Source organism: Homalodisca vitripennis, chromosome 8 (assembly GCF_021130785.1).
Source record: "Homalodisca vitripennis isolate AUS2020 chromosome 8, UT_GWSS_2.1, whole genome shotgun sequence".
In the NCBI taxonomy this organism is placed as follows: domain Eukaryota; kingdom Metazoa; phylum Arthropoda; class Insecta; order Hemiptera; family Cicadellidae; genus Homalodisca; species Homalodisca vitripennis.
In genome coordinates, this window is record NC_060214.1 from 28298777 (window position 1) to 28324986 (window position 26210).

General features: G+C 35.9%; 1 protein-coding gene across 3 annotated transcripts in view; it reads left to right on the forward strand.

Moving 5' to 3' along the window:
* The window catches only part of LOC124367444 (protein adenylyltransferase SelO-like), a 39781-nt gene extending 22808 nt beyond the window's left edge, over positions 1-16973 (forward strand). The window contains exons 7-9 of one of the 3 annotated variants that reach the window (XR_006922893.1): positions 943-1058; positions 6867-7083; positions 16025-16973. Coding sequence is in view for 1 of the 3 variants with exons in the window: in XM_046824262.1 (XP_046680218.1) it covers positions 943-1058; positions 6867-6989 (239 nt within the window). In the remaining 2 variants the exon portion in view is untranslated. Of the gene's footprint in view, positions 1-942; positions 1059-6866; positions 9348-11334; positions 11478-16024 lie in introns of those variants that run through there. The other 2 variants (XR_006922894.1, XM_046824262.1) reach the window with 2 other exon arrangements.
* Positions 16974-26210: the final 9237 nt, after the last annotated feature.

The window sequence follows — 26210 nt, forward strand, 5'->3', positions numbered from 1 at the left end:
GATTTTTGTTAATCAGTGACAAAGACACTCAAAATTTACTCTTTGCATCTTTCAACATTAGGGACACCTAGATTACAAATGAAGATTATCTAGTTTACTTAGCAGTCAACCAGTCTAATCTGGATGGAAGCGTTCTCATTGTCTCATCAAGTTAAATTTAGCAATCTATGCATAGAAAGTTATCACCATTTTCCACCAATTAATAATATAAAACTTATAAAATCCTCTATAGCACCACGAAGCCATGGAAGGATCCTTGCCTTGTGCCACTGGCACACAGCCATGAGAGGGATTCCTCCCAAACGCTATAGCACCACGAAGCCATGGAAGGATTCTTACCTTATGCCACGGGCACACAAAGCCATGAGAGGGATAACTCCTAAACGCTATAGCAACACAAAGCCATGGAAGGATTGTTGCCTTGTGCTACTGGCACACAAAGCCATGAGAGGGATTCCTCCCAACGCTATAGCAACACGAAGCCAAGGAAGGATTGTTGCCTTGTGCTACTGGCACACAAAGCCATGAGAGGGATTCCTCCCAAACGCTATAGCAACACGAAGCCATGGAATGATTCTTGCCTTGGGCCACTGGCACATGAGAGGGATACCTCCCAAACGCTATAGCACCACGAAGACATGGAAGGATTCTTGCCTTGTGCTACTGGCACACACAGCCATGAGAGGGATTCCTCTTAAACGCTATAGCAACACTATGCCATGGAAGGATCCTTGCCACTTGCCAGTGGCAACAATTTGTAATCATAGGAATTCTTCCCAAATGGGCTCAAGTTGTTAATTAAAAAAAAGAAAAACTAACAATTATTTTAATTTATCCTTCCTAGGTGTTTGCTTAGAATTTCTTGAAAGGTATAATTTTAGATCTTGTCTTTGTGTTAATTATATATGTAGCTTCTAATATTTAAGTTTATGTGCCCATTAGGAGTGTCAGAGGAGGTGCGACATAGACAGATGTGTGAACGCAACCCTCGCTATGTACTACGTAACTGGATAGCTCAGAAAGCCATTATGCAAGCAGAGGAGGGCAATTACGTTGAGGTCAGTGATGCTGTTGTGTAAAGTCCCATTTGTAACATTATTATAATTCAGTTAAGTGCATTTCATGTAATCAATATAAATCAAGGCAAATTCTGATTTCATCATCATTGATGGTCATTTTACAAATAGGGTGCTAGTGTGAATTTGATACAAAGATGTTTCTAATCAGGATGATTTTTTATAATTCTACACCTAAATATGATTAAGAAGTATAAAATGTTTTGTATTAATCCATTGGGGGAAACACTCACACACATTAGATAGGTGTTACTCAACCGAGTCCGAATGCAGACACGCACATTTGACATAAACTGTTCACTTAGTACACTGTATTTCTACTGGATATCGTTAGAATGTTCCTTACTGAGTTTTTAGATGTAACGATCAACCAAATTATTTCATTTTCATAAGTGTGGCTAACTTGATTCTTATTGTCTCTTTTATTTGTCATCAGTTGGCAGCTCAGCTGTACACTGTATTGTCTGGTGGTTTGTTTACATACATTATGAATATTGATGGATCGTGAAAACGTGTAATTCTGAAGTCTGTCTTTGTAGATGGGTAGTGAATATAATTGAGTGATAGTGATGGATTTGTGAACATGCTAAGTGCCGCTGCATGTTTCTTTGTTGTTGTTGCAATTCTTTCAAGGCTGATTATACTTTAGTAAATTACTGAAGAATCAGCAGTTAACATTGTAAATACTACTGTGTATGTACTATGAAAAGAGTTTGATAACGTTTTTAAATTCAAACACAGTTCACACTCAGAATCACTTGGATTCGAGGGGAAGGTCAATTATATGGGAAAACCACATTTAACAAGGTTGTGAGAGACAATGACACTTAATGCGGATCAAGGGGTTAGAGAAATGGCCCACAGCTTATTCAGTGAGAGTAGAAACGACATGTGTTCGGTATCAAAACTACAATAATAATAAGACAATTTATTTATCCTTCAGCATGTTACATACATTGCAATATATATTTTCATTTTGTTTTAACAGTCATGCTCAGTTTTTATCCTTAAATATATTCAAGTATTAGAAAGTAAATATATAACAAGTACTAACTATTCAGATTAAATGTTGTACAACTTCTTACTACTTCATAGACTACAACTTCATATCACATCTTTGATAGCTTCAGTGGCGTAGCGAAGGGGGGGGTCCAGGGGTCCGGGGACCCCCCCCCCAAATTTTAAGACATATTAAAAAATAAAGCATGGGGCAGGAAAAAAAGGACAGTTATCATTACTCTTGTCTACAAACATTAAATTGATTGATTTCACTGATTGAAGTGCCCATTGTTAAAAATATTATTGTCCTTTCGTTTAAATCATAAAGTATAAAACGATACTTTTGGGCTCGGCCTTTCGAATAGTGTAGTGTAATCACGGTATTTCTATAGGGCGCGGTCACGTGACGTCGCAAAGTAACCTGAACCGTAACGCGCGAACAGTTTAAATTAGCGACCACTTCGTTCAAATTCGTCGTGGGGACGTAAAGTGACTGCTTAGAATTAAGTTACGACGTTGATTTTAGGTGTACATTAAAACTGTATACATTAAAGGTGTATACATTAAAACTGTAAACGTGTATATAATTATCGGAAAAAAAAACTTTCGGTCGGATAATACACTTGAAAAAACTCTACTGATTAGAACCTTCAACTAATTTGGATTTCAATGATTGAGGTAAACGTGGGGTTTTTCGATTGAGTTAGGACGACGATTTTGTTATCATTAAACTGTACACCATACCTATATAATTATCGAGAAAAAAAAAAATCACTTCCGGTCGGTAAATACCGAAGAAGAAAAGCTCTCCTACAGATTAAGTTTTTGACGATTTTTGATTTCATTGGTTGAGGTAAAAGTGGTACTTAGGATTATGTTAGGACGGTTGATTTTAGGTATTAATTCAACGCCGACTAATTACATATATAATTGTCGAGAAAAAAAAAACAATTAATCACTTTAAATTAGCGACTTTTTTCCTATGGAGTCCCACATGGATCTATACTTGGACCAGTCCTTGTTCCTTGTGTACGTCAGCAGGCTGAACTCATCGCTCCTGAGAGGGAAAATGGTCCAGTATGTTGACGCTGCATTAAAGCTCCAACAAAACATGAATTAGAAATCATTTTCTTTTTTAGAACTGAATTCATGTATTCAGTTTTTTTTTTTATTAAATCTGAGTGACCAATAACTCCAAAATCGAATGCACTAAATTTCTGTTTGCGGTAAAGAGAGATTGAGGATCGCGCTGCTGTGATGGCGGACGATGTCCTCATGAGAAAAAACTGATTCCACCTAGTTCCTCGAATGTACCTTGATCGAAGTCTGACTTGAGACAATCACATTGAAAGTACCTGCTCAAAGGTTTCTTCAGGCATTTATGCTATACGGAACCTTTCAAAATTTTGCTCCCGGGATGTACTAAAAATGGCCTACTTCGGCCTTGTATACTCCCATCTAACGTACGAGTTGAGGCTATGGTGCAGCTGTTCTAAATACAAATTTGAGCGAGTATTTAGAAGTCAAAAGAAAGCTGTCCGCACCATTTCAAAATTTAAATCCCGAAATTCATGCAGAGATGCCTTTAGGGAGCTGGGATTGCTAACTTTTGCCCTGTCTCTACATCCTCGATGTCGCCCTGTACTGTCGATTTAAGTGCGAGTTGGTCCGGGGCAGGGACGTCCATCAATACGGGACAAGAGGCAGGGACAACCTTCGGTTACATCCGCACAGAACAGCCGCATTCAAACGTTTGCCATTCGAGGTTGGTGTTTAAGTTGATCAAACAAACTCCCTGATGAAATCAAAAATTTGAATGAACCAACAAAATTTTAAAGCTCGATTGAGACACTTTTTTGGTGTCGAGGGTGTTTTATTCGGTTGGAAGAGTTTATGATGAGCCGCTGGGATGAAATTTAAAGTAATTCGATCATCCTCTATTTCTGGTGGTAAATTCTAGAAGAGTTTTAAACGTATGGCTGTAAGTATGTATGAGTCCTTAGGAATGAGTGTGGACTGTGTATGAACGGGTATGAATGGGGGGGCAATTTAAAATAGATATACATATTTCTAAATAATTTAATTTGACGATTGTGTGCAATTTTTATAATTGTTGACACAAATAAAAAGTATTATTATAACCCTCCGGTCGGAATATATCGAGGAAAAGCTCTACTGATTCAGATTTTGACGATTTTGGATTTCACTGGTTGAGTCGTTGAGATAAAAGTGGTACTTAGAATTATGTTAGAACATTGATTTTAGGTATCAATTGAACGCCGACTAATACCTATATAATTATCAAAGAAAATTTTAAAAAATCGCTAATACACCGGAAAAACTCTACTGATAAAAAGTTCCGACGACTTTGGATTTCACTGACTGAGGTATTATTTCATTTTCCTTAGTATATTCCGATCGGAAGTGATTTTTTTTTTCTCGATAATTATATATTTATTAGTCGGCGTTGAATTAATCTCTAAAATCAATGTCCTAACATAATTATAAGTACTACTTTTACCTCAACCACTCAACCAGTGAAATCCAAAATCGTCAAAACGAATCTGTAGAGAGCTTTTCTTCGGTATTTACCGACCGGAAGTGATTTTTTCTCGATAATTATATAGGGTAGTCGAGTACAGTTTAATGATACAAACAAAAAATCGTCGTCCTAACTCAATCAAAAATACCACGTTTACCTCAATAACCGAAGTCCGAAGTAGTTGAAGTTCTAATCATTAGAGGTTTTCAGGTGGTATTTTATTTCCGACCGAAAGTGATTTTTCCGATATTATATGCTCGTCTACAGTGTAATGATACAAAAAATCGTCATTATAAATCATTCATAAATACCTCAATCAATGAAATCCAAAGTGCCCGAACTTCTAATCAGTAGAGTTTTTTCCGGTGCATTTTCCGACCGTTTAGTTTGATCTGTACCCGAGCAACGCTCGAAAATCGCCCCTTCTTTTCTAAAGGGTTTTCGGCCGTCAGTGGCCCAATATCCCCGAAGGGGTATTTCATTTTCTTCACAAAATATATTTGAGTCAATTATACGCTTGAGTGAAGCTCTGTTTTGTTCTTTTTCTTTCTTATCCAGTGAATCCAACATCACTTTGGTGCCTTCTACTCGGCCAAAATCGAACTTCGTAAAGTTTCTGTAGCTATACAAGAAAATTTGTGGTACTAGAGTTGCTGTGAGAGTTTAATTTGCCTATTACATGTTTCCACTTTCTATAAGGCGTAGTTACTAAAGCTCCATATTTTTTTGGTATTTACCTTTTACCAGTGAATTCATTGGCATTGAAAAATTAACACACACAAAACGTCCCCCGGATCCCCCGGTTTCGGACCCCCCCCGAACGAAATTTCTGGCTACGCTACTGGATAGCTTTATAATATTCGTCCAATTTATAGAATGGATTTCGAGATAGCCAGTCCCCTAACACTACTGAAAATTCTTTCTCTGTTAGATTTTGCCATGAAGCAGGTAGATTATTATACATTTTTAAGCCTTGATACTTATGGTAATTCATGGTTCTAGGTTAACCTATACCTTGGTAATTCGAGCTTATTACTATTTCTGGTATCATGGTAATGTGTCATGTTTCTTAGAAGGTATTTGTTAAAACGTATCTTAACTAAAAGTAAAACGTCAAATATATACAAATCTAAAATGGTTAAAATACTAGTTTTTACAAAAAGTGTTCTACAATGAGTTAATGGCTTAGTGCCAATTAATATTCTTACTGTTTTTTTCTGCAGGATTAAAATCTTCTCTGTGCCTACCCCATACCACTAAACCATACCTTATAATACTTTCAAAAAATGAGTAATAGGCCATTTGTACATAACTGATAGTTACATGATTCCTTAAATTAAGTAGTCAAAATATTGCTCTAGACAATTTTTTATAAACACTATCAATGTGACATTTCCATGAAAGTTTAGAATCAATATTTATTCCTAACAAGGTAACTAGATTATTAAAATATTTTTTTATATTTACAGATCTTAAAGAAACAAGTAATTTTTTAGTTTTATCTTTGTTTAATCGAAGGCCATTGATTTCAAACCAAGAGGTTGCGTCCAACACAGTGCCCTCAGACAAAAAATTAAACTGTTCCATATTTTTATGTACATTGAGGAAAGAGGTATCATCAGCATAAATTGTGGTAAAGTTTAACAGATTGAAACAGGTCATTTATTAAAATTAAGAAGAGTAATGGCCCCAAAACCGACCCTTGAGGGACTCCAAGATTTATTTCAACAATCTTGGATCTCTTTCCTCTTATCTCAACTAAGAGCAACATCGACCAAGACCCATTCACTCATGATTCACATTTTAGAATTCCGCCGGGGGGAAGCGATGTGAGTGACCCACGCTACGTCACGTGATGTCATTACTATCTAGAGGGGTCAGTCAAATACATTGACCATCAAAGAGCAATCACCTGATACTGTACCATCATCTGTTTCTAAGCAGCCAGTGCAGACAGCCCATTGAGTATTGTACAGGATGTTCAGTAAAAGTGTTGCAATACTTTGGGATTTTGTTCTACATACAAAATTGAGCAAAAAAGTTCCTATGAAGGTATGTCCTAAAATCTGTAGTTTTCCGTCGTTCTATTTGGAACAAAATTCCAAAGTATTGCAACACTTTTACCAAACATCATGTACATAAAATACACATGCAAACCAAAATAATCTAAAGGTGAAGTTTCTGTCCATTTACAAAGTTGTATTTAATTTTGCATCAGCAAACTAAATATTATAAATGAACTTTTCCAGGTTGAGCGATTGTTGCGGGTTCTATCAACCCCATTCACAAAGCAGGAAGAAGCGGAGAAGATGGGTTTTGCTGGACCTCCCCCTGATTGGGCAGCTAAGCTGCGTCTGAGTTGTTCCAGCTAACTCGCTAACCTTCTGACAATAGATAATAGACAATAGCCTTTATTTGTACAATCTTCAAGAATTACAATAGTCTCAACATTTTACAAAATACATAGTGAGTATGGTTTAAATTTAATTATTTAGTGTGAGTCAATCTTTCAAATGTGGTTTGTAAGCTTCAAAGCTCCACTCGGTCCTCCACTTTAAGAATTCGCCAATTGTATAAAAAGGGTGGTTCAGTAACCATCTTCTCAGCTCCCTCTTGATGGCATTGCTCTCTGCTTGTGACTTGACGAATTCGGGTAGGATTTTGAAGAGCTTGGCACCCATGTACGATGGCTTCTCCGAATACAATGCGGTTTTATGTGCTGATAAAGTGAAATTTGCAGCCCGGCGGGTGTTGTATGTGTGCAGGTCTCTTCCCCTTGTCAAGTTGTTATTGTTTGCATACATTATTACTTGTAGTATGTACAGAGATACTACAGTTAATATGTTAAGCTCCATGAATGCTTTTCGATAAGTATCTCTGGGCTGTAAACCTACAAGAATTCGGATGCACTTTTTTTGTAGAATAAGAGGTCTTTGTAGATTTATTATACTGGAATACTCCCAAACTGGAAGGCAATATCTAAGATGAGAGTCAAAGACTGCATAGTAAGGCATAATTGCAGTTTGTTTATCACTAATGGCCTTAATCGTCTTGACTACATAGATTCTTGAAGCCAGCTTCTTCAGAGGTTGTCAACATGTGTGGTCCATTTTAGACCATTGTCAATTGTAACACCTAGGTATCTGGCTTCATCCACAGCTTCGATTTTTGGCAGCAATCCCACCTCACCTTTCTTCCGTCCCATGACTAGCTGCTTGGATTTAGTCTCATTCACAATGAGATTGTTGTTATGACAGTACTGAACAGCCATCTCTGTAGCAATGTGAGCTGAGACTTCCAGGGTTTGAGGTGTGCTATCACTAAGGAGGAGAACTGTATCATCTGTATACATTATGGTTGTTGTTTATTCTTCCAAATAACTGGGGAGGTCATTTGTAAATAAAATAAAAAGAACTTGCCCCAGGACAGATCCCTGTGGTACACCTCTAAAAACTGGAAGCGGTTTGGATCTCACTGATTGAGTACATCTCTTCTCTGTGTGTGTTAGTTCAAACACCTGATGTCTGTCTGATAGATAACTCTCAAACCATCTTCCTGCAACATCTCTGATACCAATGCCTTCTAACTTCTTCAACAGCTGAGTATGGTCAAGGCAATCGAATGCTTTGCTGAAATCTAGAAGGATGGAAGTAGATGGAGATTACAAACTCCACTAGGCTAATCACAGCAGTAGTTGTAGACCGTCCTTTTATAAAGCCATGCTGATGCTTGGTGATTATATCATGCTCAGAGAGATGGTTCATGAGCCGGGACAATGCTACTTTCTCAATTACTTTGAAGAACGTCGATATCAATGATATTGGACGTTAGTTACCCACTTCTACTGCATTACCCTGATTAAGAATGGGTATGACTTAGGCCCACTTGAGCCGAGATGGAAGCTTTCCTTCTTTGAAAGATTTATTGATTAGAAGGGTCAGTGGATAAACAAGCTCATTACAGCACGCTTTTAGAAGCTTAGATGATACTTCGTCCATTCCAGCTGATGTTTTGCTTTTGAGAGAGGATATAATTTTCTTTACTTCTTGGACTGTAGCAGGAAATAGGAACAAGTTAGGGCCTGTGAAGTTGGGAGTTGCTAACACTAGATCTGGTTTTGAATTGACTGCTAGAGCATTGTCAGCTAGTGTAAAAGTGTTATTTAGGAAGTCAGTAATTTGTTTGGGGTCAGTCAATTTTTCATCTCTTGGGCCAATCAGTAGTTGAGGACCTTTCGAGATTCGATGTTTCCTTTCCTTGTTTATTACAGCCCAAACAGCTTTTGCTTTATTATCAGAGCAAGCAATTTGATTGGCAGTTGCCTGCCATCTTAATGCCTTTAATTTGATGGCATCAAGTCAAATAGTTTTTCTTTTTGAGAGCAACGTCTTGCTTATGTTCCAGCAGATCTGTAAGTGTGTATTGTGTCTGTGCTCTCAAAAAGTCTTCCCTCAAACTATCTGCTTCAGCATCTGATACTCTGTTCCTTTTTTTGCCTTTCAGTCGTGTTCTTTTACGATAAAATTGCGGGAAGCAGCCCCTTCCACGCGCATCACGGCCGCGCAGTGTCTTTGTGTCAGTCAGTCTGTCATTGACCTTGGCTGAGACAAAAGGCGTCCGTACAGACCCACCGAGTGATTGACTTACTTCAATTTACCTTTGCGTAGTGATTGCAGATTTAGCGTTAGTGCAAAGTATTGATTATATTATTTATTTTGTTGTGATGTGAATTGTGTGGTGTTGATTTATTACCTTTGGTATATAATGTCAAAAAAACTAAGTGGTGCTGAGTATCGGAAACGAAGGTTAGAGAAAGGTAACGCAGAAAATCTTGAACTTAAGAAAGTAAAGAAGTTATCTACCTACTTTTCGAGGGACACTTCAGTAGTTGCAGTTTCTCAAGAACCCACTTGTAGCTCACAAGTACCTACAAGCGATGAGGACTTGGAGCAAACACCTGTAGGCTTACCTGAAGATGCAGAAGACCACGTCCTTCTCCAGGAACCTTTTTCTAAGGTAGGCCTAGTTAAAGCTGAAGGTACCGATTGCGAGTTGAACCTTAAAGAAAATGTAACAGCTGTTATAAGTTCTTCTGATAAGGGTAATTTTGAAAACACTCTTACAGCCAAACAAAAACGGCAAATAATAAAATTAGGCCCTCATCAGCCTAAAGGGCCATTTTCAAAAGAATCAGAAGGGAGAAATAAAAATAGGGGATTTGACGAGAAATGGTATTTTCAAAAGAATAAAGAAATCCAATTGAGAATAAAACGTAATTGGTTATGCTATTCAAACATCCTCAATGTTTGCTATTGTCAGCCATGCTGGCTTTTCAATATGGCCTATACTGATGTGGGATTTTCGAAAGGTACGTCTGATTGGGCACATTTAGGTCGAAACATAAAAGACCATGAGAAGATTCGCAAAGTCATGCAATCGCGTGTGAAATATACTATCGCTGGCAGTTAGGCCTAACAGTTGATAGTGAGAATCTGGAGGAGATTAAAAAAGCCACTGATTACTGGAGACAAGTTTTAAGGCGAGTGGTGGACGTCATTATTACGTTAGCTACAAACGACTTACCACTGAGAGAGCACAGATTGTGTAATGACGATGAAGATGCAACTAAATCGAAAGGAAATTTCTTTGAGATAATACATATGCTAGCAAGATATGACCAGGTCCTTGCAGATTTAATTAAGTTACCAAAACGTAGTGTTAACTACCTTAGTCCTCAGATTCAAAATTAGCTGATCAACCTGATTTCCAAAGAGATAAAAAAAAGAAATCAAGGAAGAAATGAAAAAAAGTCCCTATGTGTCTATTATCTTTGATACAACTCAAGATATAGCGAAAACCGACCAGCTGAGTACAGTGTTTCGTTATATAAAGATAAAAACTGACGAAGGCGACAGGCCAGTACAACTAGTCATAGAAGAAGCGTTCGGGGGCTTTTTGGAAGTGGAAAGCCAGAAATCAGAATACTTATCAAATGTTGTTTTCAATATCGTAGTAATATTGATAGTTATTGAAAGTGTGTTGCTTGAAACTATGGACATAATTTCTAAAAAACTTCAAAGTACCAAAGAAGACTTGGAACACGCAACAAAAATGCTCGTAAATCTCAAAACAAAAATTAACAAACTTAGGAATGAGTGGCAAACAGTTAAAGCAGATGCAACTAAGCTTTGTTTGCAATGGAAAGTTGTACCACATTTCATTGACTCAAGAACAAAAAAGAAGACAATAATGTTTGATGAAGTGCAAGTTGATGACCCTATTAAAGACAATGAGAAACGTTTCCGGGTTGAGGTGTTCAACCGTAGCCTTGACATAATCACAACACAGCTGACAGAGCGTTTTGAGGCTGTTACTCACATTACTAGTAGTTTCCAATGTCTGAAGCCTTCTGTTTTAGTTGGAGCAAGTGATGAAGAAATCTTAGAATCAAGCAAAATTTTGATATTAAACTACCAAGATGACGTCTTCCTTAACTTAGGTCCACAGCTTGTAAGGCTAAAAACTTGTTTTTTGTCGCGTGGAAAAACTCAAAAGTATAAGGGATCTTGCAGATACTTTAATAGTGCGTGCTCAAGTTGGTTCCAGCTTTCCAGATGTTGTGAATGCTTGTTTGATTTTCTTGACACTACCTGTTACAAATGCAAGTGCAGAGAGATCATTTTCAAAACTTAAACTGATAAAGAACTATTTTCGCAGCACCATGTCCCAAGAACGTTTGAGTGCCTTGGCAACCATATCTATAGAGCGCAGCAGAGCCAGGCACATCAACTTGGACGACACAATAACACAGTTTGCTAGCATGAAGTCACGAAAGAAGATTAGTTAAGATAGTAATATGCGAGTTGGTTTTGTAACTACTTAACTACTATGTTCACGTTTTAGATAATGTGCTCAAATTTAAACTAGGGTTTTCAATACATATTTATTAAATATATTGAAATTTTTACTTTCATTCCAAACCCTATGGAATTGAATTGAGATTTAAATACATATTGCTATACACGTAAACTAGGTCTCTTACAAGGAACAAAACTTTATAAAGAATAGTAGACTGTAAGTTATTATAAAAAATGATGTTTGGTCAAAGACGCCTTACATTGCTGATGAAATGATGGCCAAGAAAGGTTTGTTACGGTAGTGAGGTGAACTGTCGGCACTGATTGATCATGTAGGTAAAAGTTGGGGAAGGGGCGCCAGCGACTGAGTCGCTCCATGGCGCCAAAATCCTCACTACGCGACTGGATGTCTCCCATGAGAATGGTAGGGCAACTCCAACTTGGAGCTGCTTGAAGAGCTAGCGAGATAACCTCAAGAGACTCCTCAATATTTCCATGAGATCTGTAGGTACCCATGACATACAGAGCCTGCTGCTTAACTTTAATCTCTACCATGGCAACCTCACATAGCATTTCTTGACTAAGCTCCGTAATTTGTACAGGTTCAACCATGGATGTCAAGGATTCCTTACAGAAAATCGCCACTCCCCCTTTTCTGTGTTATTTTCGGCTGAAGTCTGAAATTAGTGTGTAGCCCAACAGATTAGTGTTGTATAGTTGGTCAGTTTTTAGCCCATACTCTGTCAAGATTAATATATGAGGTTTGATCTTGTCTAAAAGATTACTCATAATGTCAATATTGTTTGAAAAGCGGTCAACATGTTGATGCAAAATAGTCAGTTCAGATGTTTTCTGTTCTTCTGCAGCTAGGAGTTTATGAAAAATCTGGTTTTCATGAAGATTCTTGTTTTTTGAGAGTGCTTCAGTTTGGCTTTCTTCCTGTGTATTGCCTCTACAAAATTCTGGTTTTCAGTATGAGCTGTAATGATGTTGTTGTTAATGATCTGTCTTTTGTAAAATGCTATATTTCTATTGAAAAAGTCATCTAGAGTTTGGCCCTCTGCTAATGTCTTTGAATTTAAGGGTGGTTTGCAGGTGAAGTTAGATGAAGTTGTTAGATCATTAACTGGTTTGCTTGGTTTAGGTGTAAGGTTGGGATGGGGAACATCTGCCTTCACTACAATAATGTTAAAATCTTCTTCATCGCTTTGGGGGGAGGAATCCTTGTTTTTTTTTAATATAAGTAAAACATTTTATTATGTACATCTACTTAATTTATTGAGCATAAGATAAATGTTTAAAATATGTTTTGATAGTAAAATGCTGTTATAACAGCATTCCTTGATTTTTTAACTGGAAGTGTGGTTTATGAATTGTAATATTAAATTAGTCTTAATAGAATTTATATAGTTAGACAATATACAAACATCTTTACTTGTAATTTCATTAAGAAATACAATGGCGTCACAATAAATAATAAAAGAGAAATTCTTGGTGTGTAACATTTTCAGTTTTTCTTCAGGTCAGTTGATCCAGGAATTCCTTAATTGAGTAGACTGGTCGTTCTACCAGAAATTCCCAGAGTATTTTCTTTAGTTTTTTAATTGGAGTAGTTTTTATATGATCTGGTAGGGAGTTGATAGTTTTGCGGCCAATATATGAGGGTTTCTTGCTGTATCGTGTCGTGAGATGGGCAGGAAGACTGTAGTCGTTTGCTCTTCTAGAGTATGGTATTTGTGAAAATCCTCATTCCAAGGAAGGTCCATGTCCTTTGTAAACATAACCACAGCATGGATAGAGTGCTGGGACTGTTAGAAGCTTTAGGGCTTTGAAAGCTTCCCTGCAGTTGTCAACATTGTTTAGTCTGGCGAGTGCCCTAACAGGCTTTTTCTGGAGTAGCAGGATTTTATTTCCTTCAGATGTTCCTCCCCATGAGATCAATCCATACCTTATATGTGATGCAATCACAGCATAATATGTTGTTTTAGCTGTTTCTAGATCTCCTATCCACATCATCCTCTTCGCCACATATATTCCGGACAATAGTTTTGTAGATAAGTCATGTATGTGATTGTTCCAGGAGAGTTCCTCATCAATAAAATTGTCAGACCTAGAAGTTTTGCATTTTTTTCTACTGTGATTTATGGAATTGTTGGTAGTTGTTTTCAGCTAAAATGTATCAGTGTTGTTTTTAAGGGGTTAATGGCCAAAACATTTGGAAGATAGTATTGCAGTGCTTTATCTGTTGATGATAGGATATCTGAGTCTAGTTCTTGTGCAATATTATGTGTAAAAAGAAGAGTTGTATCGTCTGCGTACATTATGGGTTCAACATTTTTATCCCTGATGAAACTTGAGAAGTCATTAGTAAAGAGGATGAATAAGAAGGGGCCCAGCACTGAGCCTTGGGGCACTCGTCTGGTGACTGGGAGTTGTGTGGATCGATATATGCATCTTCTTCATCTTCCATTTGTGTTTTGCTAAATTTCAACTAATTGACTGCATCCTTTCAAGTAACTTGTTTCTTTCTTTCATAAAAGTCTGAATTCTTAAAAGTTTCATTTTGCCATGCTGAAATAATGAGTCGTTAACTTTTTATATAATGCATAACACAGTCATACCTCACAATAACCACACAAAAACTAACATAGATGACGATCAATTTCTTCCATAGGAGAATATTCTCTATTGATTTCAAGAGAATCAGATTGTGTCCATTAGAAGAGCAAGAGAAGAGCATAGAAGAGCAACTTTTATTTTACCATGTGGTAAATAATTAAGGATAACCCCATGGAGATAATACTGTTCACTCTAATAACATTATAACATCGGTTATTATTGTATCTTTACTGTAAATAATGGGTGACTTTGTTCAAGACGAGAAAATTTGTAACAGTGAATTTTTTTAGAATTAATTGTAGTAGGAATTTAGCTGTAAGCATTGAAATCAGATTGAAAATATACAAGAGCAATATGGTTTCCTATTAAGAGAATCAGGCTCACCTAACAATAACGAAAAGTAATTACATTTGGTGAAATAGAATGAAATATTAAAATTAGTATAATGAATATTATCCACAGTGTTTGCTCAATACTTGTGTAATATGTGCACTAGTATAGAATACAGGAGCACCGAAAAAACTTTGTTCTAGATTAAATTTTGTGAAGCAAAATAATGAATGATAATATAATTTTTATTTATTATACCAATTGGCGTAACATTTGCGTGAGTATGATTTTGTTAATTAATTAATTACATTTTGTTGGGTAACTATGTACACTGTCAACGAGAGTGGTTAAGGATTAAAGATTATATTATTATAAAAACTTATGAGTATTGAAAATTAAATGGTTTAATGTGAAGTGCTAGAAAATGAAGCAAAGTTTTTTAGGTAAGTACAGTACTTAGGTTTAAAAAAATTAATGAATGTAAGTACAATTTAAAATAAACTTGTATTAGTTTCTCTTTATAACCCTAGCACCGCCTATAGAAACTATGGCACTGTTTACACCTAAAAAAAATGTTTGGCATCAGTGGGTTGTGTTTGAAAAAATACCTCTGGCACTGAAAGGGAAAATACTGATTAATGTATCAAAAAATCAAGTAAGTATTTACTTATAATGTAAGGCTAATCCACACTGATTCAGGTAACTTCCATTGTTTAATTTATCTATAATATTAAAGCTGTTGATAGTAAGGGAAAATGTTAGCCCCTTTGTGTTTAATGGGTAGAAAATGTTTTTAATTATGTATATATTTGAGCCTGTTGATCAACAAAGCAAGTAATTTTGTAATAATCTTTGTTAGAATTAAATTAAAAATAGATTTTTGTACATCTATTTTGCGTGCGTCTGTGGCGATTGTTCCACGCCAACTCACTAACGACACCATACAGGATAAGCAGTTGTGTTGACTACTCCGACTGCCTTCTCACTGTAGACAAAACCACTGTTATGTCCAGAACATTCGGGGAGGGCGGAGAGATTGACACTTAAATCCCCTTAAACTCTATTCACTCGTCTTTTCTGTGGACACACTACGAGATCCAGATCGGTGTACATCTAAACAGATGATCACATGTTAATAGTAAATTTCATATACCTAGTAAATAACCAAATACTTGGGTTTTTTCACACTTTTTACTGTTGAGATTCTTTTATGGGAACAAACACAGTGGATAAGTTGTGAAAATGCATTACGAGGTCAGCAGGAGGTCTATAGCATTATCAAACTGATTTGATTTATACAAATGCTTACCACACTGTCTACCAGGGTGCATCATGTTTCATGTATCAACGTCAAGCTTAAGTTCCATGAAAATATGGCAATCTATTAAACTAATTTTCTATTCATTGGATGTACCCAAATCCAATGGTAACTTACTTTACCTGTCACAAGTCATTTATTAGCACATAACACTTAAACACAACTAAATCATTGTCAAAGGGACTTGCTTTCTTGCAATTTTGTTCTTTCACAGTAAACATGTTTATTTTCTTTTTTATTCTCGTCAATTGATGCTGTGCCTAATTTGCATTTTTTTTTTAAGGAGAAGCCGATCCCCTTTTAAGCCTTATTCTGTCCGCCCTCATGGGCCACTGGCCTGTGCGAGGATCTTATCAAACAGAATAAGGGGGAGAGTCGATACAGTACAAGGCCAATGGTACTGATAAAAGGTGAAGTGGTCACAGACAGGATTTGAACCTGTGTTATCTCTAACTAAGACCCAAAGTCCAACAGACTGCTCGGCCATCGCCACTCCCAAACACTATATTCTTGCACTATAGTCAGTATGTTCACGCCCGTTCATGCAGTGTTGAGAATTTTGTTTCATGACGAGTAAGCGATTATTACAAATTGTAATAAACACGTGCCTCGTCATAATATAAACTTGCCAACTAAATAACTTATATAATTCAAAACTATTAAAAGAAACAACTTGAAATATTTACGTGTTTTGAAAATTGGCTGAATCTACAAACTTCCCCATAGTATAAGACATACTTAGTTACAGAGTGGAAATACATCATATTTTAAACTTCTAAACTTCTAAATGATCCAAAACATGGTTGCTGCCAATATTTCGTCACTGTCTTCACTATAGCCACACTGGATTACAACAAATTAATGACAAATCAACCTCGCAAAAACAAAATGCACTGCTTCTTTTCTCTATCTCGACTCCACTAAGCATCACAGATGACCTTTTGATGTGCAGTTGTCAACAATTGCAATGTAACTATTGACATCTACTACTACACATGTCTACGGCAACCATCTTGCCTTGTTCTTACTCTTAGACGGTTCAGTTAAATTTAAGTTAAAACTGTGTTTATTCCATTTTGCAGTAGTACTGTATGATAGTCTTAGATGATTAACATATATTGATTTTAGATGAACTGTGATAAGTGATTATATCATTATATGAATGTTGCAGCCTTGTATTTAAAGGGAAAAGAGAAAAGTGTTTAATATATTAAATTTATTATTTGTTAAAATAGTTTTTATTTTTTCAAACCTCTGTTCTAATCCTTGTAAGCATGCTCCTCACTTTCTATCCAAGGAGATTATGTTACTTTTCCCTTTACCATGTTAATTTATAGGATAACAACCAAAGTTTTAGTTATCGTTAGATCCAATAAGATTTATTTATGCCGTTAAACAAACATATACTGCAATAGGCACTAGTCAACACACAAGTAAAATAATGACAATTAGTACCTCAGATAATTGAGTTAGGTATGAAATTAATTAGATTTCATAGTCGTAGTTCATAAATTATGCCACTAAATAAAATGTTTTATCTTTTAAACATTTACAAACACTTTTATTAAAATTGACTAGGTCTAAGTTTTAAAATAGGTTGGTAACTTATTACATATTTTTTTTACTGTTGGTAAGTGTGGATTTTCAAGGTACATGTTAATCTGTCATGAGGCATGACTATAATTATATGCTTTGGGTCTGGTGTTTTGATAATGAATATTGGATTGTTGTTCAAATTCACCAATATTATATCTTACATGAACTAAATTAGTAAAAATATACATTGAAGGTCGAGTTAAAATTTTGCGCTTCTTAAAACTAGGTTTACAGGATTCCTTTGGAGCCAAGTTAAACAATTAATCTTGGTGCCTTTTTCTGCCATAAAAACACTTTGCTAAGCGTTGCATCCCCGAAAATCTAACCTCTTACATAATCACAGAATGGAATATTCCATAATAAGCAGTGACCAAATCCTATTACTAAGACTTTCGTTCTTATATATAAAATTATACAATGTTGTTTATTGGGTTATTATTTGATTCTGGTATTAGACTTAGTACAAATAAACAACTAGTTATAGGTACAGAAAAACTACTTTCGGGCAATCCCAATCAAAGTATGAGCTAGCACTCTTTACTACTCTAACTTGTATTAAATACTATGAGAGCTGTAAGATTTATCTTCTGTACCCTCGTAATTTATATTTGATAACTTGCTTTGCTTCATCTATGTTTTTTAACCTCCGTTTCTTTATCAGATTTATTGATACAAAGAATAGTAAGTTTAATTATGAGTCTTTGAAAAACGTGAATTTTTCCAACAATGCTGTGACTATATACAAGACACGAGTAACCTAAACCTAGTGTCACGTAACGGGCTTTACTTTACACAATAAATTGCTCATTTCATTCTTGTGATGTCGTGCAAACAGATAGACAGACTTGACAACCAAACAAACCAATTTTTACATCTCTCTGGCAGACAAAAGAGAAGTTGTGTCTATCTACTGAGTGAGAGACTTCAATGACCCTCAGCCAAATGCCATGGTTCAACATGCATCATTATAAGTCTCAATCTTGTGTATGTACAAATTAAGTTTCATGCAAAATTCGAAATCAATTAATTTAACTGTCTTTTAGTCCATCAAAACAATGTAATTAATCTGTTGATTTTATGTACGAATGTACCATGTGCTGTAAGGAAATTGTGTAACTTTATGTTTTTGAATATTCAAGTTTGAAAGAGTAGTTTAATTTTGGAAAGTGTTTAGTATATTTAGAAATGTTGGTACTTTATCTAATAGAACTATGTTAGAAGAAGAAATTAGTTACACTTAACCCAATATAAAACAAAGTAATTTTAAAAAATATGATTGATCAAACTAATTACTAATACATTACAAAAAGTTATTATACTTATTATAATGTAGAAACTTAACCATTTATTTATTTCAACGGTACAACACCAATTTTACAAATATTACTAGTAGATCTAAATGAAACCAACAATAGATAATAAGTATACATTAAAACAAAACAATATCAAGGTATTTTAACAGATAGGAACTAATTGTAAAACAGAGATTACGTAGCTCATGCACCACGCATCACTTCCAGTGGCTCAGGAAACCAATAGCATCAGTCCGAAAAGTTTCACGCACCACCCTTACATCCCAAAACAAGTCCTTGAGCATCGTCGAAATCAGACACTGCTCTCAAGATGTCTGTCACTGTTGAGGAGCGAATTCCACAGCCTGCATGCTTGAACAGTGAACAAAAGCTGATGAAAGGTAGACAGTAATAGCAAGCAGATAAACACTTCGGTGTGGGTCTTCCTCTGATATCTATATATATATAAATGAAACTGTTCGTGTGTAACAGCATCACTCACAAACGGCTGGACGGATTCGCCTAATTTTTTTTTAATTTGTTCGTCTTGATCTGTAGAAGGTTATAGGATACTTTTTATCCCTTTCCCGATTCAGGATTCCGCCCCACTGGTTACAGAAATACCCGTAAGAAATGCATTGCAGCAAACATATGTTATTAAGTGAAAGAGTCTTTTCAAATTTTTAATCAGCTGTTCTTTGTAAACATATATAATGCGACAAAAAATTGTTGTTATTTTTGACAGTAACTAAGTAAACATAAATATTTTTGACGTTTCTATGTAAACAAACATTTTTTGACATTTACGAATATAAACGAATAAAATGAAGAAAAGTTTTCAAAGCGCCTGCACATTATAACCTGCAATTACGAGATAGATACGTATATTAAACAGTGAAACACTATTTGAAGGCGCTAAGTTATGATGTATAATTGTGTAAACTAAATTTTTGGTTGAACTTAAAGGTTGAGTGGTAGACCACTTTGTAATAAAATACATTATGCATGTACAATACATTTTTGACATATTTTCTTGATCGTGACATCAAGGTAAAATCTACATCGGGGTTGGAAATATAATTTACTTCAACCAGAAATGCTCATACGCGGGCAAAACTTACGAAAAGCGTGCGAAGCCGCGGGAAACAGCTAGTTGGATATAAAGCTTAAATTTTGACATGTAACTGGAGGGTTTTGACTTGATGATTGAATATAAATAGTGAGAGTGTGATAATCATAGCTGTTAAAGTTTCAGGACATATAGTTGGAAATAAGTAGAAATGTGTTCAGCACGTCCAAGATTGAAAATAAATCTGATAGAATAGTTTTAGGTTCGCTGAAGTATGTCTGACAGCTCAACAGTCATGTCATTTATCACTTGTTACAACAGTTGAGGTATGGAAACACAAGTCTTCACCAGCATAACTTTGACTTTGAGTGGTAGATATACACCAACTGTTACAAATTGCAGTTACTTGAGCAGTCCGTTTTAAATGTGTGTTCATAATTAATCCGAGATTCTTAGTTTTGCCTTGAGTTCGTGATAGTTGAGATTAACTTTAGGTACATTGCCTAAACAATTAATAAGTCCTATGGTATAACCCTGGTTTTAGTTTAGATTTTATTTAGTTTCAATCCATGCCACTTCACTCAATGGACAATTCAATAGCGAAACGCAAGTGTCTTATCGTAAGATCTAAAGAGTGTAGAGAGACTCGTGACCAGCTGTGTAGCAAAAATAACGGTCCACAGTGTCTGCCACCACAGCAGGAGCAACTTTTTCACCAGGAGAAGCCATTGTTGTTTATATAGACCCCAGACAGCTGGACGTAGCCCGAAACTAGTGCACGGGTTTTCTTATCAGCAGATATCCTCAGTTGTGATGGTGATCGAAACATGAAATTAATAACAAATTTACCTCACACATGAACTCAATTCATAAAACAAATGCTTGGATCGATTCATTCTATTTATGTCTGACACTAAGTAAGTTTCATTACAACATTTAGTAAAACTTACTTAAAACATATTGCTGAGCCAAAATTAAACAAAAGCAATTTGCTCATTCAAGTGTATAGGTGTTAAAAAAAATAATATCTATATCCTTAAAAGATTTTGAACTTTGTAATTGATTTATCCTTGTTAAGTGAGTATATCAAGAATACTTTTGTAACTTTATTTGCAAAAATTGTTGATGTTGCATTAATTAGTTTTATTACAAAGTTGTTATGAACACAATAAAAAAATAACAGTAAAGAAACTCCAGTTACAATGACTAATATACAATTGAAATAGCAACAATGAATGTTATTCTTGTCTTGTTTAATAAAACATACAACTAATAAAAATAATACAAGACTGGGTAATTAAGTAAAAAAACAAATATTGATAGGCAGTGGAAGTACAACATTTCTAAATTTAAAAGTATATAAAACATAGATGTAACTGGAATAGAAGTAAAAAATTGTTATGAAATGTAATTCGCTCTCCAAAGAAGATAGACATACATATTTATTAAATTCTGGAAAATCTTTTGGAAGGAAAGAAGGTTTTTGTTTGTACGCTTACTAAGGCAAAGCCTTCAGAAAAAGCAAGAAATTGATAGAAATTGAAGACAATTTGCTACTTTTATTTATTTTAGTAGATAAAAGTTAACGAATCAACACTAAGAGGAGTAAGACACACTGTTTGTGAACACACTCTCAATCGAGGAGAAAAATCATTAAGAAACTGGAAAAAATCTGTAAATGACGATGGAAACTTATTAGAAGATGATGAACCTACTGTACACCTAAAAAACTAAATCAGAAGTGAATGAGCGCAATGTTGCTTTATATGATTTTATCGAAAACTTGGTGAAATGGACTTCATCACTGTAATCAATTTTCAAACAAAATGTTTTATAGCCCAACTGGGCCTGTAATCAAGATCTTTACCTCTATCGTGCTTTATATTTTCTAATACATTTCAAGAAAGAGAATATAAACCCAATAGACCTAAAACAGATGAATGTGAACATGTACTGGTTATAAAATTAGCCAAATTTAAACAGAAATCCGTGATATTTATATTTTGTAAAAGGAAGAAGCAAGGGTCTAGAAGGAAAGTTGCAAAACAAACAAAAATTATGTTTTCACAGTGGACTTGCAAAGTGTACTACTTTATCCTAAATCAAACGTTTCAAGTGTGAACTATAAAACCAAGCCTGCTGTTCACAATCTCACTTTTTATCTACATACTGGAAGTGAAATTTTGTTTGGCATGAATCTGAAGGAGGACTCACGGCTAATGAGTGTTCATTCATCATCTGTGACTTAAATGCCTGGCTGGGTTTTTCTGGCCATGTGTCGTATGTTTCTCAGAGAGCACTGGGGAGACTACGAGGCATGTATACGCTGAGATCCATCCTTCCAGAATCCGTTAAGCTGCGTCTTGTCCTGTCTGTCATGTTGCCAATTTTTTATTACTGTTTTCCTGCATATGGCAATAGCATCTCAAGGGAAGACGCAGAACGAATTCAAAGAATGCAAAACACTGCAATTCGATTTGTATACGGGCTCAGTCGAAGAGATCACATGTCACCCTTTCAAGATGCTGCAGGACTCATGACCATGGATGCCGTGTGTAGGATGCAGACTTGCTGCCTTATAAACAATGTACTGTTCCAGCGGGAGCCACGGTACCTGGCAGAAAGGCTGTGCAGTCGTGCCGAGATCGTTTGCTGCAACACTCGGCAGAGTGACTTTAACAAAGTGAGGTTGGAGATTGGTCGAAGGGGGTTTTCCCATTTTGGTCCAAAGTTGTACAACAGTCTCCGTAGTGACCTTAAATTGCTTAAAGGTCGCCATTTTAAACTTCAGCTAAAGAAGCACCTCTTTTCACTGGAGTGAACGTTTTATACTTTTAACTGTTTTAAATAAGTTTAGTGTCTAAAATATATTGTATTATGTTCACGTGAGTTATTATGAAAAACAGATGTATCTGATAATCGCTTGAAATAAAAGGCATGTTTATTTATAAATGACAGCGAGTGCCCATTACAAAGCAAAAATCAAATAATGACCTCATTCAGTAATGGGTTTGGGTATCAATTTAGAAGTTCAGTTCTATTCCAATGCTCTCCTTAATCTAGCTAAGTTAAAAATTATAACAATAAAACAAATATATGTCAAAAGGACATACTTAAATCGAGGCAAATTCTGTCCATTGCCAAAGTGAACGCAAATTGAGATAAATACATTTCAATGTTCCTGCAGATTACTGTGATGCTATCAAAAAAAGCTCGTACAAAGCCTCCTATGATGTGAAGTACGTAAAACACTTTTTTAAACACTGAGATTTCACTAGAAGAAATAACATGTATTAGGTCGGGAAGAAAACACTTGTGTTGCTGACATTGTTGCACTGCAATAATAGCCTGGTTCTTAAGTTATGTTTCACACATGAATAGCAACCTCTTCCTTTAAGATGCAACACATCTTCAATCCCACCAATGTTCGTTGAGCCCTTAATCAGAGGGCTTCTCTGATTAGGGCCAATACTCCTACTAAGAGTTTTGGCAGAGCCAAATATCCAACGTGGTTTTCAAGCGAGTTAAGGAAAGCAGTTCTTAATAAAAAATTGTTACATAAAATTTACAAGCAGTCTTTATCACAATTGGACCTGGAGACTTTTCGTGGAGCTCGAAGGAAATGTAAGGATCTTACATGGCAGTGTCACTGTGATTACATCAGTAGAGTGGAAAGCAGTATACCCTTAAGTATGAAATCTTTCTGGTCACATGTTAACGGACTTAAGAGTTCTCATAGTATTCAGGCACTGACCTTTGATGGAGTGGAAGCAAGTGAACCATATAGTAAATGTGAAATGTTTGCCCAATATTTTTCATCAGTCTTTAGCAACACAGACGTCCCTATCCCTAAGTTTGAGTTTGGGTGGAATGAAACCATATCTGGCTGCTCGATAACAGCTGTGGACGTTCTCGGGACGTTCGGGAATCGCTTGATGCAAGGAAAAGTGCTGGCCCTGATGGCATTCCTCCTGTTGTTTTAAAGTTCTGCGCCCCGGTACTTGCTGTTCACTTGACTATTCTCTTCAGATGCCTACTTGCATCAGGGATTTTCCCATCAACTTTGAAGCGGAGTTTTGTCATTCCGGTGTTTAAGTCTGGTAGTAGAGGAGACGTTAGAAACTATCGACCAATAGTAATACAGTCCACTCTGGCCAAGGTTTTTGAAAGTATCATACTGGATAGCATATACTTCCAGCTCAAAAATCGCATTTGCTTGGAGCAGCATGGGTTTTTAAAGGGCCGCTCAACTACAACTAATCTGTTGATATTCCAGGAATATATAATGTCAAGTTTTCATAACTCTTGCCAGGTGGATTGCCTTTACCTTGATTTTAGCAAGGCGTTTGACAGGATTAGCCACAGTCTACTTGTCGCTAAGCTTGAAGGTTATGGAATTTTGGGACCTCTGCTGCAGTGGATGAAGAGCTACCTCTGTGATCGCTCTCTCGTTGTGAAGTGTGATGGCAATGCATCTAGACCCTTCTTGGTTCCGTCAGGAGTTCCTCAGGGATCACACTTGGGCCCACTGCTCTTTTGCTTATTATTAATGATATAGTTAGTGTGATCTCATCCAAGCTGCTATTATTTGCAGATGACATTAAGATTTTCAGCACGGTAACTTCTTTACAAGATCAGCTTGACCTCCAGAATTCCCTGGATGCAATTAACCACTGGTGCGGTGCAAATGCAATGGCTCTAAATGTGTCGGCTACAACATCAACGGATCCTCCCTGGAAGCTGTGGAAAAAATTAAGGACCTTGGAGTTATCACGACACCTTCTCTTGGCCCTTATGAACACCTCATATACATTTACAACAAGGCTTCCTCAATGCTTGGTTTTGTGGTCAGAGCTACCAAGTATTTCAGACGTCCCTACACCCTTGTCATACTATTCAAGTCTTTAGTGCGTCCTCTGCTGGAGTACTGCTCAGTCATCTGGTCACCATATCAATCAGGTCATATCGAACTTCTTGACAAACTGCGTGCGCTTTGTTAGACTTCTCGGAGTGAGGCTAGGATACACCTACCGGGATACTCCGGTAACGGAGATCGAGGAGATGTTTGGACTACAACCCCTTCATGACAGAAGAAAATGTACTGATCTCGTCTTCCTGCACAGACTTGTCAGCGGATTGCTGGACTGTCCCTCACTTATGTCAGACATTAATATCCTGATACCTAGAGGCACTAGATCGAGGTCTGTTTTTCTCAGAGGATATCAACGTACAAATTACGCTGCTCACCATGGAGTTAATAGACTTCTGCGTTTGGGGAGCCAAGCTACCCATATTGACTTCTTCGCCGATACTGTACACGCCGTGTGAAGGAAGTTATGCAGCAAACCATTATTGGGTAGTGGTTTTGCATGAATATCCACCCTCACAATCACACACTTACCCACACACCCACTTACACACACACACACGCGCGCGCACGCACGCACACTGTCACATTACACCTCATCTTCAATATTCAAATTGTTATTATTTATCTGTTTGTTATTCTGTTACATATACTTTTATCATTTTTATACTGTTACATATTTATCTCATTGTTACATTCTAATATATCTATATCGTTGCATGTTTTTTTTTATTTTTATTGTTAAGTTATTATTATTATAATTTTGTTTTATTGCTCTGTTTCTCTTTGTTAGTTGCTCCTGCATTATTTGGTATGATTGCTATGTATTGTTATAAATTATTGCATAATTTGTCTTCCTTGTGTTATCTGTTATCATTACTAGTTTTGTTATGTTATTGGATTGTTGTTACCACAGTTATTAGTCATTGTATGCCATCTTGATTAGTTTATCCTTAGTTAAGTCAACTCATGTATAAATGGTGGTACCGTTGGAAATAAATAAATAAATTTGAAGGATATACCAAACTTGTACCCTGAGAGACTGGAAATAAGAAAGTTTAAATACAACGACCTTCAGGAATTGAAGAAGACTTCCAAAGGATTACTATTTTTAACGACAATCTTTGATGGCAGTAGCAAAAACGTTTTAGACCTAATTATAATATATGTTACAAACATAATAAGTCATCATTTAAATACCGTATTGTAATAGTTGTTTATTTTGTGTTTATGTAATGAAAAAAATTTACTTGTGAGCCTTATCTGTGTCCATTAATTGTGTACGCAACCCCAAATAAGAAACAAACATTCAATATGTGTAAAAAATGTATTATGTTTCTATGGTAATAAAAAAATAAGGTTTACTGTTTAGAATACAAAATAAATAATCAATTACGGAAAATATTTGCTCCTCCTGTAAAGTTAGTGTAGTTCTGAAAAAGAGAAAAATGTATTCATTGTTTGTATAATATATTTACTAATTGTTGATACATTAAGTAAAATAATTACATTTTTTAATAATAAATCATATTATCTAATGAAAGCATATAAGAAAAAACTCACTTTTAGTGAGTGTATGTCACGTTGGTATTAGATCAGATGTTTCATTCGGTTTCGATTGTTTCATCTCCTAGTCCTAGGCCTT